Here is a 15,498-nt window from a genome sequence, read left to right on the forward strand (position 1 = left end):
AGCATAATAACAAAATTTATCAAAGTCAGACAAGCCTACATTTAAAGCAAGCCTTTCATGATTCAGGAGGATTAAAAGGTTTCATTGCCAATAAATTACTTTGAAGAGCAGTCAAGCTGACCTGCCCACCACAAGGTTTCATAAACAGTATTGAGTGAGTAGACTATTTTGGTGGCATTGGCTGAAAAATAAAAGTTGGCCAGGGTACCAGGCAATCACCCACATCCTCCTCTGAACAGTGCCACAGGCACAGGATCATTCAGATCTGTCTGAAGAGGCAGACAGAGCCTCTGTTTAACAATCTCACTTAAATACCTCCAGCAACGCAACACTCCTTCAGCACCACACTGATGTGTCACACCATATTACAGGACCAACTCAACACAGGCAGAGCTACTAAGTGGAAGCAGCAAATTATCCACCCTTTATACACCCACCTTATTTGTAATTCCATTGAATTCTAAGGAAATTAAACTACTCTTCAAACTAATTCATTGGCAGTGAAGCATTTTCACACCTCCAGGGGTCATGGACTCCATACAAATGAGGGCCTGTTATTTCTTTGAAGAATTTAGTATTACCCCTAGCAGACGTGATGGCCATTGCTCAGAAACCAGGCTGGCATCACACAGTGGCACACACTTTGATCCGCAAAGTCTCAACTGAAAGAGTTGAGGCGTGCCAGTCTGTTTGCCTTTGCAAAGGAAGTCTGGAGAAAGATGCAGCAGTATTTGCTGAGGTTTCTTCTGTGCAGGTCTGCGCCACAGGACTCTGTGCTCTACGGCCTGTATCCCAGGATGAACACCAACATAAATATCAACCGTGCCTGGAGGGCAAACAACTTTTTAAAGATGCTTTTTGGTCTGCCTAGAACCTGCCAGTCTTCCACATCAAGGAGGTGACACTGAAGGGATGTCATAGACTGGCACATTCCAAGATCCAGGACTACATGTTGAGGGACGCACTGATGCTTGGGGCAGCTGCTGCCAAGGCACAGTGGGAAAAGGCCACTGTCTAAGGTCATTCTTCCAGAGTTAAATAGGGGCCCATTGGCCTCTCCTGGTTCCTCAAATGCATGTAAACATTGTCTTGTACAAGTAAGAGATGCATTTGGTTTGTTTGTTGAATAGAGTCAAACTCAATTGTTTGTTTCCTCATAAGCTACTGTACAGAACTGAACTACATTTGTGACTATATATGTGTATGTGGATATAAAGCATATATATACATTTTACATTTAGATTTGTTTTATGAATAAAGTATATTTTTGAAATAAAAAATAGCTTGTTTACTGGTAGGCAATCAGCTAATGCATATTGTGTGATCTCAGTGAAGTTTCATTTTATCCTTATGCCTCTCAACTTGATAATCCTACACATGGAAACAGTAATTTATCTTTGTTCAAGAACTCCCTCATAGACAATGATACCATCAGTTTTTAGTCACAACTTTTCATCATGTAAAGAATGATTGCCTATTTCAGGTCAAGGCACAATGAAATTCTGTCCACCTGTGTGGGATTTTAAAGATTCTGTGGCTTTAAGCTTTTCTCATTTTCCACATTCAGCCAACATCACCAAAAGAAATAGAGGAAGCAGCCATTTAACTGTTGCTCTTGATATGACCTTACAGGCAAAAAACTGCTATCATGTTTGCTTAACAAACTCCAAGTAGTATTCACACTACAAAGTCCTTTGACATGTTTCAGTCACAGGGTCAGGGATGCTACAAAAATGCCACTACATCTTTAACAAAACCTCTATTTTCAGACAGTCATCAAGGGCACTGAAAAAAATTCATAGAAAGAAAGGCAGACTTGCATTAATACTACGCCTTCAACAAAGTCCAGATGGCCCAAGGCATATTATATACGAACCACAGCAGCCAACTGCGTGCAGCAAGCTCCCTCAAACACCAATATGATGACAGCAAATAGTCTGTATCATTGCTGAAGGAGAAATAATGTCCAAGATCAGTGAAATATCTTAGCTGCTCTTCTTTGAAATAATTTATCTCCATTTCGGAGAGGAGGCAAGGCCTCCAGTTAATGTTACATCCAAAGGATGGCATCCCCAACAGTCACACATTTCTTTCGCACTGCTTCTGAGTGCTGGATTAGATTGATGTGCTCAAGTCTATGGAGTGGGAGTTAAACCCACCAATCATGGACTCAGTAGGAGATCCCGGCTCTTATATTTTTGGAGAAAGTGGATACAACAGTGCATCTTTAATCACTTATGCACCACGAGCATTTATCTGTCTATGAAAAGAAAACTGTGATGGCAGTTTTGCAGATCCATAGGCAAGGGATGACAGAAAGTAGCCCTTTCTTGATGCTACGCGTTTTGGTGGAAACCATAGAGGGGTCAATTGGCAATGCTGACAGGGGTTCCTAGTGGTTTGACCTGGTCTTGTTTATGTACAGCTTGTAATCCAGAAAATTTATCTGGGTTTCACCTCTTTACAGCTTAGCATTCTATGTGCTTGGCAGCAATCCCTTTTTAAACACCGCACCAAATATATAAGCTGTGCACAATTAGTTTCACTAAATTAAAGCCTAAGAAAACAACATTAGATTCGCACTCCATTTGAATTATTGAAGCACTGGCACACATTAAAAACTGTGGTATGTGTGGGGCACCTGCTGTTAAACACAAAAAAAAGGAAATATCTTCCATCTTTTGTATTTTCCTTCGAGATATATTCTTTTTTCTACAAAAGAATGACAAGTGGGATGAATGTTTTGTCAGGCTTAATACAAAGAGACAGTACTGTACCTTGATGAACGACCTCATGGAGAAGAGGTTGGCCAGCATTGTAGAGAGGCCTGGAGCCAGGCAGCTTTGAGCTATAAAACCCAGCTTCAGTTCAGCTAGGCAGATTGCATCATCCCCTTCTCGCCAATTCCAGCTGGGTATGTTCAGCAGATGGGCCTGATAGCAGAGGAGAGCAAAAATAAAACAGAAGTTATAAATTGAATTCTGCTCATACTGGCCCCAATAAACATCACGAAAAAATATGCAGTTCTTCGTGAAAAGTTTGAAAAACTGTCTCCTTTCTTTTTGCTGGGAACCCCAAACAATAGGGTGGCACTGGCGCAGTGTGCAACAGACACACTGTACTTCAATCTGGACTCACATCTGTTGCCCATTCAGCACGAGTTCCCTAGGGCCCTTCATACCTTTCCAATATCGTTGGTTAAACATTTTGTTTTATTTTTATACTGTTCATGCAGGAGTGCCAGTGTAGCATTTCTGTTCTGTAATGAACTACAAAAACAAAAGCAGCTGCAGCCCTTCCAACAACAGGGGCAGAAAGTATACTCGATATAAAGCAGTTTCCTTTACCCACCTTGAGCCTGGGCTGTCAGGGCTGCAGTTTGCTGCCTGACATTTTACAGGTATGAGAACCCTGCACTTGAAGGGATGTACTTCATAATCATTTTAAATATATACGCAAGAATAATTACAGCAGCATTCCAAATTAAACAGATCTTAATCAAGTGAAAATTCTGTTAAAGATCAAATCGATTGATTGGTTTTGGAACTGGAGATGTAGGACAGCCTATTTGGTTATTTTTCAAACTTAATTTCTGAGCAACCTCCTTCCTTGGACTTCTAGGAACAGTAAGGATTCCCAGCACAGGAGAAACCACAAATGTGTTAACAAAGAGCAATTTATAGTCTTCCCATTGACTGGCCCTCAGGAGAAGACTAGAGCAGAATACCTCACTGAATTGGCCCTTCTTCAGTCAGACTGTAAACGGCAGTAGGTTACGTAACCCTACTGTGTTTAATGGCGAAAAATATCCCGTCATCACCCAATACCCACATGCACACTTCCTATTGAGGGCACAGGGTAAGGGAGGCAAACAGAAAAGAGGTATAGACATGTGGAATAGGGTGCCTATTCCCTCTTCATTACCTTAGGGTCACTGAAGGCAAGTACAATTCCTTGGCTGTTGCTTACGGTGATGTGAATGGTGCTTAATATTGTGCAATCATCGGCAAACATCCCCATTTCTGACCTTGTGGTAGAGGGAACATTATTGATGAAGTAGCTGAAGATGGTTGGGGGCAAAATTCTGTGCTGCACTGAGTGACGGCCTGGAGCTGAGCTGACTGACCTCCAACAAACGCATCTATCTTTGGCTCCAGGTATGACTCCAATCAGCAGACAGCTTCCCTCCTCTGCCCCAATTCAAGTTTCGTTACGGGCCAATGATGCCAAACTTGGTCGAATGTGATGCTGATGTCAAGGGCCATCCACTCACCCCCACCTCTGGAATTCAGCTCTTTTGTTCATCTTTAAACGAAGGCCGCAATGAAGATCGGAGATGAGTTGCTCTGGCACAGAGGGCAGTCAAGTGTCAACCCTTTGCAGTGGGTCTGGAGTCAGGTATATGCCAGGCCACGTTAAGAAACTGATGGGTTTCTATGACAATGGCTTCATGCTCTTTTAATTCCAGATTGAATTCAAATATCACCAGCTGAGGTGCGATTTGAAGCAAAGTCCCCAGAATATTTCTGCATCTCTGGATTACTAGTCCAGTGACAATACCACTATAAAACCTGGCGGGTGACAAAGGCTGACACCAGGAGTGGCAGATGATGCAGAACGTTCAAGATGCACAGAATTGTGAAATTGAGAAAGGAGTTAGTGCTTGGTGTGCCTGGCACAATGATCTCCGAAATGCAGCCATTTGAGGGAAGGACATGATCAAAAAGCAAACAGTACAAAGACCTTAGCACGTCGTATCTGTTAAGTCATTCAATTAGATTATGGTTTAACTGTAACTTAAGTCCATTCAACAGCATTAATACTGTAACTCTTAACAAAGTAGCCTAGTAGAAATCTGTCAAAATCAGATCTGGGGATTTCAATTGAACCCATAGTCTCTAAACTGTTTTTTAGGATGGAAGTAAGTTCCACTGTCCCACTTCCTTTTATGTGAAGAAGTATTCCTCGATATGACCTTTGAATGACCAACTTTAATGTTAAACTAATATACTCTTGTTCTGGATAACAAAGTGTGGAGCTGGATGAACACAGCAGGCCAAGCAGCATCTTAGGAGCACAAAAGCTGATGTTCTGGCCCTGGATCCTTCATCAGGTAAGGGTCTTTTTTGATGAAGCGTCTAGGCCTGAAATGTCAGCTTTTGTGCTCCTGAGATGCTGCTTGACCTGCTGTGTTTATCCAGCTCCACACTTTGTTATCTTGGATTCTCCAGCATCTGCAGTTCCCATTATCTCCGACACTCTTGTTCTGGGCTCGCTTTTCCTCAGGCACTAAGCTCCCTATCCAGGCACGCCACAAGGGGAAGACAGGAGCAGACTTCTCTGTATGGCAGGCACACGACAGGACCGGCACGGTGGCTCAGTGGTTAGCACTGCTGCCTCACAGCACCAAGGATCCAGCATCGATTCCAGCTTCGGGCGACTGTCTGTGTGGAGTTTTGCATGTTCTCCCCATGTCTGGGTAGGTTTCCTTCGTTTGCTCTGGTATGCATCTTAGGGGGATTAGCCATGGGAAATGCAGGGTTAGAGTAGGGGGTGGGTCTGTGTGGGATGTGCTTCAGAGGGTCAGTGTGTTCTCAATGGGCCAAATGGCTCCACACTGTAGGGGTTCTATGACTCGATGTATTCCTTGTGAGGAGAGCAATAAATCCTCCAGATTCCTCACACTAAACGTCTAACTGATTCAATCAAGGAAAAAGAAAGGTATGTTTCAATGCAATTGCCTCAATGCTTAATCTCCCTTCTGAGGTTTTGGAGTAGATTTGTAGCTCAGGTTGTGGGTGTGGAGGTTGGTTGGCTCGCTGAGCTGGTTTGTTGTTCCGCAGACATTTCGATACCATGCTTATTAACACCCTCAGTGCAGCCTCTGATGAAGCATCGGTGTGTTTTCCTGCCTGGCCTTTGAACTCTGGGGTCTGTTGCGATGGATTGCCTCACTTCCGGGTTTCTTCCTTCAAAAGCAGCAAGATACCTTGCCAGGGAACAAGTCTCACCCTCTGCAGTTACAGGTAGTGACCACAGAGAGGAGCAACTGCTGCTGATAGCAGCTTGAACTCGTGCAGTAAGATTCCTTGAGAGGCCAGAGCAAGAGTTGTGTTTAAAATACTTCCTGAAAACAAACTGAATATCAAGCTGTCCTTAAATGATACTATGCCTCATGCTTCTTCTGGTCGCATTCTATGCTTTCTACAAAAATATGTTGTTTAAATGTATTATTTTTTTTTCTCCATCAGTCTGAGGGAATCCTGCATTAGCATGATGGAGGGGAAAATGTGAGGAGCAGAAACATCTGCTGTGAGTCTGTAGCTTGGACCCAAATCAGATTGTTAGGAAGCTATACTGTTGGCACAGACACAAAATATCAAATATCTCTCTGTTTCAATGCCACATGCCAGGCTTTCAGTCTACAGGAAGAAAATGATACTGAACATACATAGAGCAAGTCAGTTTCCATTAGGGTATTCCATGTCTTTGTTTGTTTCTCTTTGTATTCTCCCTAGGGAATGATACCACCAAACAGGAGATCCTAGTTCACTTCTCTATCAGTGTTCCTGCTAGCCCTGCCTTTCTCAAAACAGTCGCATTAGCTTGTCCTCCATATTTGAAAAGTATCAGATGGATTTATTCCAACCTACCCTCTTCAAGATTTTAAAATCAGGAGGCTAAGTTCTATGTAGTCAATAGAATTTGTGAGAATTTTAACTATACTTCAGGCGACTGGGGGTCAGGTTGGATGTGGAAATTTTCACAATCTTGGTCCAAAACCCAACCAGCAAGTTCATTTCAAAATTATAATGGGGATGCTGCCTCCCATTTTTATCCGTCCTCTGGGTTTAACTGGGCAGCTAAAGAAAGAGGAGGACTGCTGGACAGTCAGAAGGAGCAGGAATCCCCTCTCCAAGACAGCCAACCCACACGCCCCATGGGTCGTAGCTTATATCTTCAGTCGCCACTCGGTATTGAATCGTCTCCTCCATGATTTAGACCTGACCCTCACACTACCTTCGGAGGACAGCAGAGGCAGACTGACTGGTGACTCCAGGAGGCAAATGCATGGAACCTGGGTGTAACACAGAAGAATATAACAGAGATATACCGAGCATTTGTGGAGGGGTTGGGTTTGGAACCAATTGGATGGCTCTTTTACCACACCGGTATGACCGGATAGGCTGAATGGCCTTTTCTGTGCTGTAACGATTCTGTCGTTCATTAACAGCATGTTGCCCTGCTTGCTGAAAATGACTGGGAGCATCTGTACACTCAGCATAAGCCTTTGCAATTTAGGCACAGGGTTTGGACTCAAAAGTCAATCAACATTTGCAGCCCACTCAAATTATTAGACTGTTCAGGACAGTAATCAAAGCATCATTCCGTATCAATACAAAAGATTCTGACCTTGTTATGATACTGTAACATCTGTGTTATAATTCTTATCTTTGGATTGTAATTTTTGATAGATATTACCCTGAAACGAAAAAGGAAAATGATTAATTAGCCTGGACCTTATTAGGCAAATAACAGATAATCTCCTTAACAGTTACAAATAAGACAACTGCAAGGCAGTGAAGAATTAATTTGTAACTTGGGTTGTGGGTGTTGAGGTTGGTTGGCTCACCGAGCTGGTTTGTTGTTCCACAGACGTTTCGTTACCATGCTGGGTAACATCCTCAGTGCAGCCTCTGATGAAGCTTCATCAGAGGCTGCATGGAGGATGTTACCCAACATAGTAACGAAACATCTGCGAAACAACAGACCAGCTCGGTGAGCCAACCAACCTCAAGGCAGTGAAGAAGTCTGCAGTGTTCCTTCAACTTTACGTTTGTAGAACTGGATTCAAGAAAAACTTAAAGAAATATTTATTTTAGAAATAACTATGCTCCAGTTGTCCTTGAGCAGTTACTTATTATGAGGCAAACAAGGTATAGTACAGGAATAAGGCTCTTGAGCCTTTTCAACAATACCATAATGACTGATGGCTTCTGAAACTGTAAAGAAGGCAAATGGTACAGTGGCCTTCATTGTCAGAGGTTTTGAGTACAGGAGCAGGGATGTGTTGTTGCAGTTCTACAGGGTCTTGGTAAGGTTACCCCCAGAATATTGTGTGCTGCTTTGGTCTCCTTTTCTGAGGAAGGATGCTCTTGCTCTCGAGGGAGTGCAGCGAAGGTTTACCAGGTTGATTCCAGGGACGGTGGGTCTGTCGTTATGAGGAGAGATTGGCTAGGAAAAGATTGCTTTCATTGGAATTCGGATGAATCAGGGGGTATCTCAGACAGACTTACAAAATTCTCACAGGACTGGGGAGGGTAGTTGCAGGAAGGATGTTTCCGATCGTGGGTGTATCTAGAACAAGGGGTCACAATCTGAGGATTTGGGGTAGCCCATTTAGGATGGAGACGAGGAGACATCTCTTCACCCAAAAAGTGATGAGCCTATGGAATTCATTACCACAGAAAATACTTGATGCTAAAACATTGGAAGTATTCAAGAGGTAGCTAGATATAGCACTTGGGGTGGATGGGATCAAAGGTTGTGGGAAGAAAGCAGGATTAGTTATTGAGTTGGATGATAAGCCATGATCCTGATGAATGGTGGAGCAGGCTCTAAAGGCCAAATGGCCTCCTCCTGTTTCTATTTTCCTCTATGTCTCAGTGGGGACCATTACAGTATCTTTCAGATTATTCACCACCTGCCGCTTGTAAACAGGATTACACAACATAGTTTTAAACACAGCACTCAACAGAGCAAATCTGGTCATAAAATAAGGTGCATTTTCCTGTGTCTTTTCTCATGGTGCTGCTGTAACCTTAATACAAAATTCATTTACACAGATACTTTTGCCAAAGTTATAGATGCAGAATTGTTAATTAAACTAATTCATTCCTGGGTTGTAGGCTTCATTGGCTAGTTCCAGCATTTACAATCAGAACTACCTGCCCAGTGGGCATTTAACAGTCAACCACATTGTTATGAGGCTGGAGTCACACATAGGTCAGACTAAGTAAGGACAGCAGATTTCCTTCCCTAAAGAACATAAGTGAACCAGATGGGTTTTAAAACAACTCAATAGAACTTTCTAAAAAGCAGCAAGGCATCGCTTGGCTGGTGGTGAGAAGGGCACTACCTTAGAGATCCTTCATGCACGCCTGGGCTCTGTACACCACCACACACTGCCTCAAAGCAGCTACGTCGGGGGTGGGGAGGAAAGAGTAGAGACTGTCACTCATCTCCTGCTAGAATGTGCCTTTGCAAAGAAAGTCTGGAGAAAGATGCAGTGGTTCATCCCAAGCAGTTCCGTGATGTTCCCCAGGATGCACACCGAGACAAATATCCACAATGCCTGGAGGGCCATTAACTCAGTGAAAGGTGCTCTTTAGTTTGCCCAAAACTTGTTGGTCTTCGAAAGCAAGGAGTTGATCTGGACTGAGTGTTGGATACTGGCACACTCCAAGGCCCAGGACTACATGCTGAGGGACAGTCTAAAGCTTGGGCAGCTGCCGTGGGTAAAGACCATGATATAAACGGCTTTTGGACAAAGCACAACGGGGTCCATTCAGTTATTGGATCTTCTTAGTGCCTCATATGCAAGATACTATTTACATATATAACTAAGAAATGGCTTTGAACTGGCCTGTTGGAACTGTCAGGAAGGTCAAACTCTAATTTGTTTCTCCAAAGACTGTACAGAACAAAACACTTTAGTGACTATTATGCATGTAAATACTTTTCATGAATAAAGCCTATTTTTGAAATAAAAAGGGAATTTTTACAACAACTGGTAGCTGTTTCACAATCACAATTAAACTAGCTTTTTGTTTCCGATGTTTTCTTTAACTCAAATGTCAGCCTCTGCCATGGTGTGATTCAAACCATGTCTTCAGAATACTGGCCAGGGTTACTAGTCCAGAGCTGTTAAGGAGAGGCAGGTAATGTCACTGGGCTAGTAATCCAGAAGCTCAGACTAATGTTCTTGAGCATGAATTCAAATGCCATTAGCTAAGTACTGACATTTGAATTCAATCAAAATTTGGAAAGAAAAATAAAATGTTAGCCTAATGGCGACCACTACCAAATGTTGTAAAAAAAACTCATCCGATTCACTGATGTCGTTTAGGGAAACAAACCTGCCATCCTTATCTGACCTTACATGTGGCTCCAGAATGAGGTTTACATATAACCACCCTCTGAAATTCACCTACTCGGATCATGCAATGAGAGACAGACAGTAAATACTGGCCTAACACAAGAACAGATCTTTTAAAAATTATCACTGCATCACATCTCACTTCCTCCCAAAGTGAGAGAAGCTCCAAGGGAATTTGACACTCAAATCTTTCCTGCAACCTCTTCTGTGATTAGGAGTTGCATCTCTTTAATTTTGTATTATTTCTGATTTCCCTCAGAGAGTTAACATTATCATCTGACCAGACTATTTATCTTCACCTCTGAAGTCAGCGATTAGTTACACAGCAGCTTTCATGAGTGGGTAAGAGAGGACATCCAGGCCTCTAGTGTAGCTAGGCCACATTTTTGTACCAATGCTTAGCTCCCTCCTTGCTTTCATTGTAATATATACTGTAGACACAACATCACAAAGATTGTCAATGTTTTTACCAAAGTGGTTGAGATGATATATACTTTCCGGATTGTGTTTATCTATCATATGTGCCTGGACATTTCCTGCAGCAAAACCTTTCAAAATCCCAGTTGAAAAATAACTTATAAAAGACTTTTGTTCAGATGCAGGAATTAATAAATAAACAAAGTCCTCTCCATACTCCTACATAATTTGTAACAGATTGCACTGGTCCCTGGTCACGACAGAAACTACATCGCCCAGAGCTGGTGACATGTGTCCCTCACCGCTGTCCGACAGTGACACGTGCCCCTTACTGCTGCCTGACAGTGACATGTGCCCCTTCCACCCATGACACGTGCCCCTCACTGCTGTCTGCCAGTGACACGTGCCCCTCACTGTTGTCCACCTGTGACATGTGCCCCTCACTGCTATCCACTGGTAACAAACAGCTGAGTAAGGCAGATATCCAGTGTCATTTTCAGTGCAGAAACAGAAATCCTGAGCCCAGGTGATTCATTTGTGATGATTTATTTGTGCACCACAATGTAGTTTGATCCAATCCTGATCACAGTTTGCATTTACACTCCTCAAACAAACTGCTAAACAAATTATATTTTAAAATACGACACATAAAAGCATTTCAAAATTTTTTTCAGCAAACTCGGGTTATTGTTAGTGTTAACATTAAGCTGGAATAGGATGTAAAATTCAGTGCAACTTATATGAGATGGAAACACAATGGAGATCATTTCATTTCTATGGTGTAGAACAGGTGATGTCAGCTGGGCTACCCTTGTTAAAACATCATGCAATGCTTATAAAGTCTTTTTGTTCCTGAATGTGACATTATTCACAATTGTAAGGACACCTGAGGGGAATAAAACTGACGCATGTCACTACTGTCTCCCCAACATCTCCCTTGCTTCCTGACTGTCTGCCTCTATCACCTGCCCAATTGCTGGAACGTCAGCTCCTCTCTGCTCCTACATATCGAGTTCCCTATAGCCTGTCCTTCATAATTTGCTTAGTCCACTCGCCTTTGCATCAAAATAGACTGGATGTTCATCAGCTCCGTGCTGATGTTTTCTCTCTATACAAGTCTCTCCCACCCTACTACATCTCACCCAGTCAACCCGACTGTTCCTTCCTCATTCATTAGGCTGCAGTTGCTCCTTAGTTGCCCAGGTTAGTGCTGCTGATCTTAATTAAATTACTATCCTTCAAAGACAGCAATAAAAATTATTCTTGAAGTTAGAAATTTGAAGATAGTTTTGAAGGATATTTTGTCTTGAAATTTTTGGTTGAGTCATGTCAAATGAAGGGAAGCAGCACAACTGGTCTGACTTTGTCACTCACATGAGTACAGCACACAGAATTGGAGAACCTCTGAACACCACCTGGGGCCTTATCGCTCTGTAAGATATGAGGCTGCGCTCTGTTCCATCCTCCACTCTTACCTCATAATATTCGAGGCATCTTCAGCGTCAGGATCGGGGCAGTATTTGTTTGCCAGAATTAGACATGCATCTGATGACTCTATCTGAGACACGGCAAAACATGAAAAGCCAATGAAAGGCATGGATCAGAAGGAAAACTCAATAAGTCAGATTCAAAAATAATTCAAAAGCCTGATATTCAAAACTTTTGACTTAACTAGACTGTACACATCTCAATAAATTTTAACCCAAACTGAGTTTAATCACAACCAATCACTCATTTGTCAAGTTTTGAAAGCTATATGAAAGAAAAGGGTGAAAATAAAATGTTATTCTAATCAAATCATTTTTATAAAATGCTAAAATGAAATGTCATTTACAAATGATCAATCTTGGCTTCTTCACAAAGGATATTCATATCCCAAGCAATCCCGTTCCTCATATTAGGGCAGAAAAGCCCTCATTTAATGCACACATACCAGTGTCTTACTGCTGCTGCTCATTGATAGGATCCAACACTTAACAGGAAATCAAGTTGTAACTCTGTGACCTTTGCAGATAATTTAGCCAATGGTATGCATGGCATGGATTGGCCGAAAGGGGAAATTGAAAGCTGGGGGACTGCTTCACAGAGAGGGGTGTTTAGAATGATGCTTGTACAGACAGCCATTACTGACTCACCTTAGACATCAACAAGTCTCTAACGGGCTGTAAAAATGTCTTGGCTGTAGTAGTTAACGATGTTTGCATGTTATGTTAATGAATAAAAAGCAGAGGGAATTCTAATAGACCGAAATTGTTGTTCACTCAGAGTAGTTTGGCCTAATTGAACAGTCATTTATTACACTTTCAAATTTAGTTAAGGAATTCACTGACGAGAAACGCTTGTTGTACATCTTTTTACATTTTCAGTCAGCGTTGGCATTTAGTATTCACAGGGAAAAGGCATCTGAGTACAGCGTTTTAATAGCACCCTCTTGTGGCCATTTGTATATGTGTCTATGTATTGACAAGCATACAATGTAAAAGCCAAATCGAATTAAACTAGTTTTACTTTTGTGCCAGACTCCATGACTACATTTAAACTGGAATAATGTCACAGTCTTGCAAAGAGAGTGAGATTGTGGTTTCCCTACCCAAACAAATTCGGGTTGGAGAAACTAACAGCAAACCTCCAGGGGAAATTAAGAGAGCTCTCTCTGTAACAGAGAAGCTTAAAGATCAGACTAGATAAAATTGTGTGTTATATTCGGGTAAAATGGACTTCAAAAAAATGGCTGCATCAATCAGTATTATTGGGGGAATGGGGGAGTGTAGCCATGATCGAAAATCTTTTGGGTGCATGTGCTGAGCAGCCAGAGTTGTTTTTCATAGTTAACAATATCCTCAGAGATCCTGATAACGCAGCTGTCAACCAGACAGCTGGAGAAAGGAACAAGGCAATACTTTGGACTGAAACAGGCCCCGACCTGTATGAGGCACCCAAAAGTTTCTCAGGAAAGGAGGAAGACCTTTAGAAATAGAAAACCAAGGGTTAACTTTTATTTATCAGTAAATGCAAGACAAGAAATATACATGTGTACATTCCAAGTATTTTGTATATTTTTAATTGTGGGAGGTGTGTATCAGCACCTTCTTGTAGCCATTCATCTATGTATAAACCCAAACCAGATTAAACTAGTGTTACTACCGTACCAGACTCAATGCTGTATACACAAGTGTTTTTGTTTTGCAAAGATTACACAAGAATACCCTTTCTTTACTGAGCACCAACAATGTAAATGAAGAGAAACGCACCGATACACGAATGACAAATTCACTCCGCCACCAATACCACAGCTCTAAATAAAATTATCCATTTAATTGTAATTTCTCCCAAGATCTTTGCAGTTTTGTGTTTCGGATGTATGACTGTTAGCAGTGGGTCAAGATGATCTGAGACACATTTCAGGATCCTTCCATCACTCAGAGACAAGATTTTGATTTCACCAGCCTGGAGTGAATTTTAACACAACTCCAAGATCGCAGATATAGAGTCGATAATATGCTGAGCAACTAAACCCAGTATCAACCCAGTAGAAATCAAGTGGTACATTATTATTATTGCAGCTGATGGCTGCAAAGACATCCAAATTGCCTAGAGTTTATATTGGTCCAGAATTGGCTGCAAAAATAACAGTGAGGTTAATGAACAATCTGTTATTACTGTGTACATAATGTAGCAACTTGAAAAGGAACAGAAATGTCATGAGTTGCGAATCACTGCAAATCTCTGGACAACTTGAACTGATTTGCTGTCAGTTTTGAGAAAAAGTCTAGCATGAGTTTCAGGTAATTGTCGCAGCTCCCGAAGAAGCTAGATCTGATGCTTACAGATGCAAAGACTCTGTTAAGGGCAAGATGTGTGTTCTTGTAATGCCACTCAGCCTCTTCAGAAACTGAAACTTTGGAGTTACATTCCCATATGTAATAAATTGTTGTTAAAATCTACATACTATTTCCATAACTTGTCCCTCCTCAATTTTAAGCTGAAGGGTGATGGAAATAAATCTAAGGCGGCATGCCATGAGATGCCTGGATCTCTGGGCTATTGTCACTTATTGTGCCTCTGAAGAACCTGAGGGTGGAGATACATCCCTGAAACACAAGGCAGCTTTGTGTAACTTTTTTATAATTACACCCAGGTATAATCAGCAGGAACAGCTACAGAGAGCTTCAAGGCTTTCCAATCACATTAGCCTCTGGGTGTCATCAACAGACAAAGACTGTGCAAATTTCCTCAGTTGTATGATCCTGGGTTCTGTCACTGCATCTTACATACCGCGTAGATTTTCTTACACCAAATGAGATGCAGCTTTCTAAACAAAGTGAAAAAGCACATCTAACCACAATGGCTTTGAAAAAGAGCAGCTGATAAATTAGAAACTGGGGTTGACGTGTGGAACGGAAGCTTTTCTGACTTTAAGCAAACTTTACTGCCCTGGCTGAGATATAAGAATTCATCATATCATAGCACTTAAGGCAGTAAAGTCAAAAAAAGGATACAGGATTACCTTGACTCTGGCTAGATCGTGAGGGTTCAGGACAGAACCTTGGAAGAATTCCACCTGAGTAAAATGTCTTTTAAAAAGGGCTTCAAGCTCAAGGTTAGGGGAAATACTGGGGAGACAAAAACAAATTGAAACAGTCAGCAGCAATTCTTTCAACAAAACACAGGCATAAGTTTAGACAAGGGAAATACAACCAGTGATAATGGATCATATGTTATTGTAACAATGTTAATACAAATGCATTTTGGATTAATCTAATAAGAAGTGACAAGTTAATCCAGAGATTTACCACACTGATCTAAACCCTAGCATTACTGAGATTGAGAGTTGAGTCTCTTACCTTACTTCCATGACCAAGACTCATATTTTTAAGGCATTTCCCAATGTCTACCTCTTTGACAGAGGTTTTATTTGCCTG

The 15,498-nt window shown here is 41.7% G+C and overlaps 1 protein-coding gene across 11 annotated transcripts in view; it reads right to left on the reverse strand.

Moving 5' to 3' along the window:
• Positions 1-15,498, reverse strand: part of kcnma1a (potassium large conductance calcium-activated channel, subfamily M, alpha member 1a) — an 828,270-nt gene that overhangs the window by 210,737 nt on the left and 602,035 nt on the right. For all 11 annotated transcript variants that reach the window (XM_059640355.1, XM_059640354.1, XM_059640351.1 and 8 more), the window contains exons 11-14: positions 15,084-15,189; positions 12,052-12,134; positions 7,414-7,483; positions 2,778-2,933 (exon numbers count right to left, since the gene is read on the reverse strand). In XM_059640355.1, coding sequence (XP_059496338.1) covers positions 2,778-2,933; positions 7,414-7,483; positions 12,052-12,134; positions 15,084-15,189 — 415 coding nt within the window. The remainder of the gene's footprint in view (positions 1-2,777; positions 2,934-7,413; positions 7,484-12,051; positions 12,135-15,083; positions 15,190-15,498) is intronic.

Source organism: Stegostoma tigrinum, chromosome 37 (genome assembly GCF_030684315.1).
Source record: "Stegostoma tigrinum isolate sSteTig4 chromosome 37, sSteTig4.hap1, whole genome shotgun sequence".
Classification (NCBI taxonomy): domain Eukaryota; kingdom Metazoa; phylum Chordata; class Chondrichthyes; order Orectolobiformes; family Stegostomatidae; genus Stegostoma; species Stegostoma tigrinum.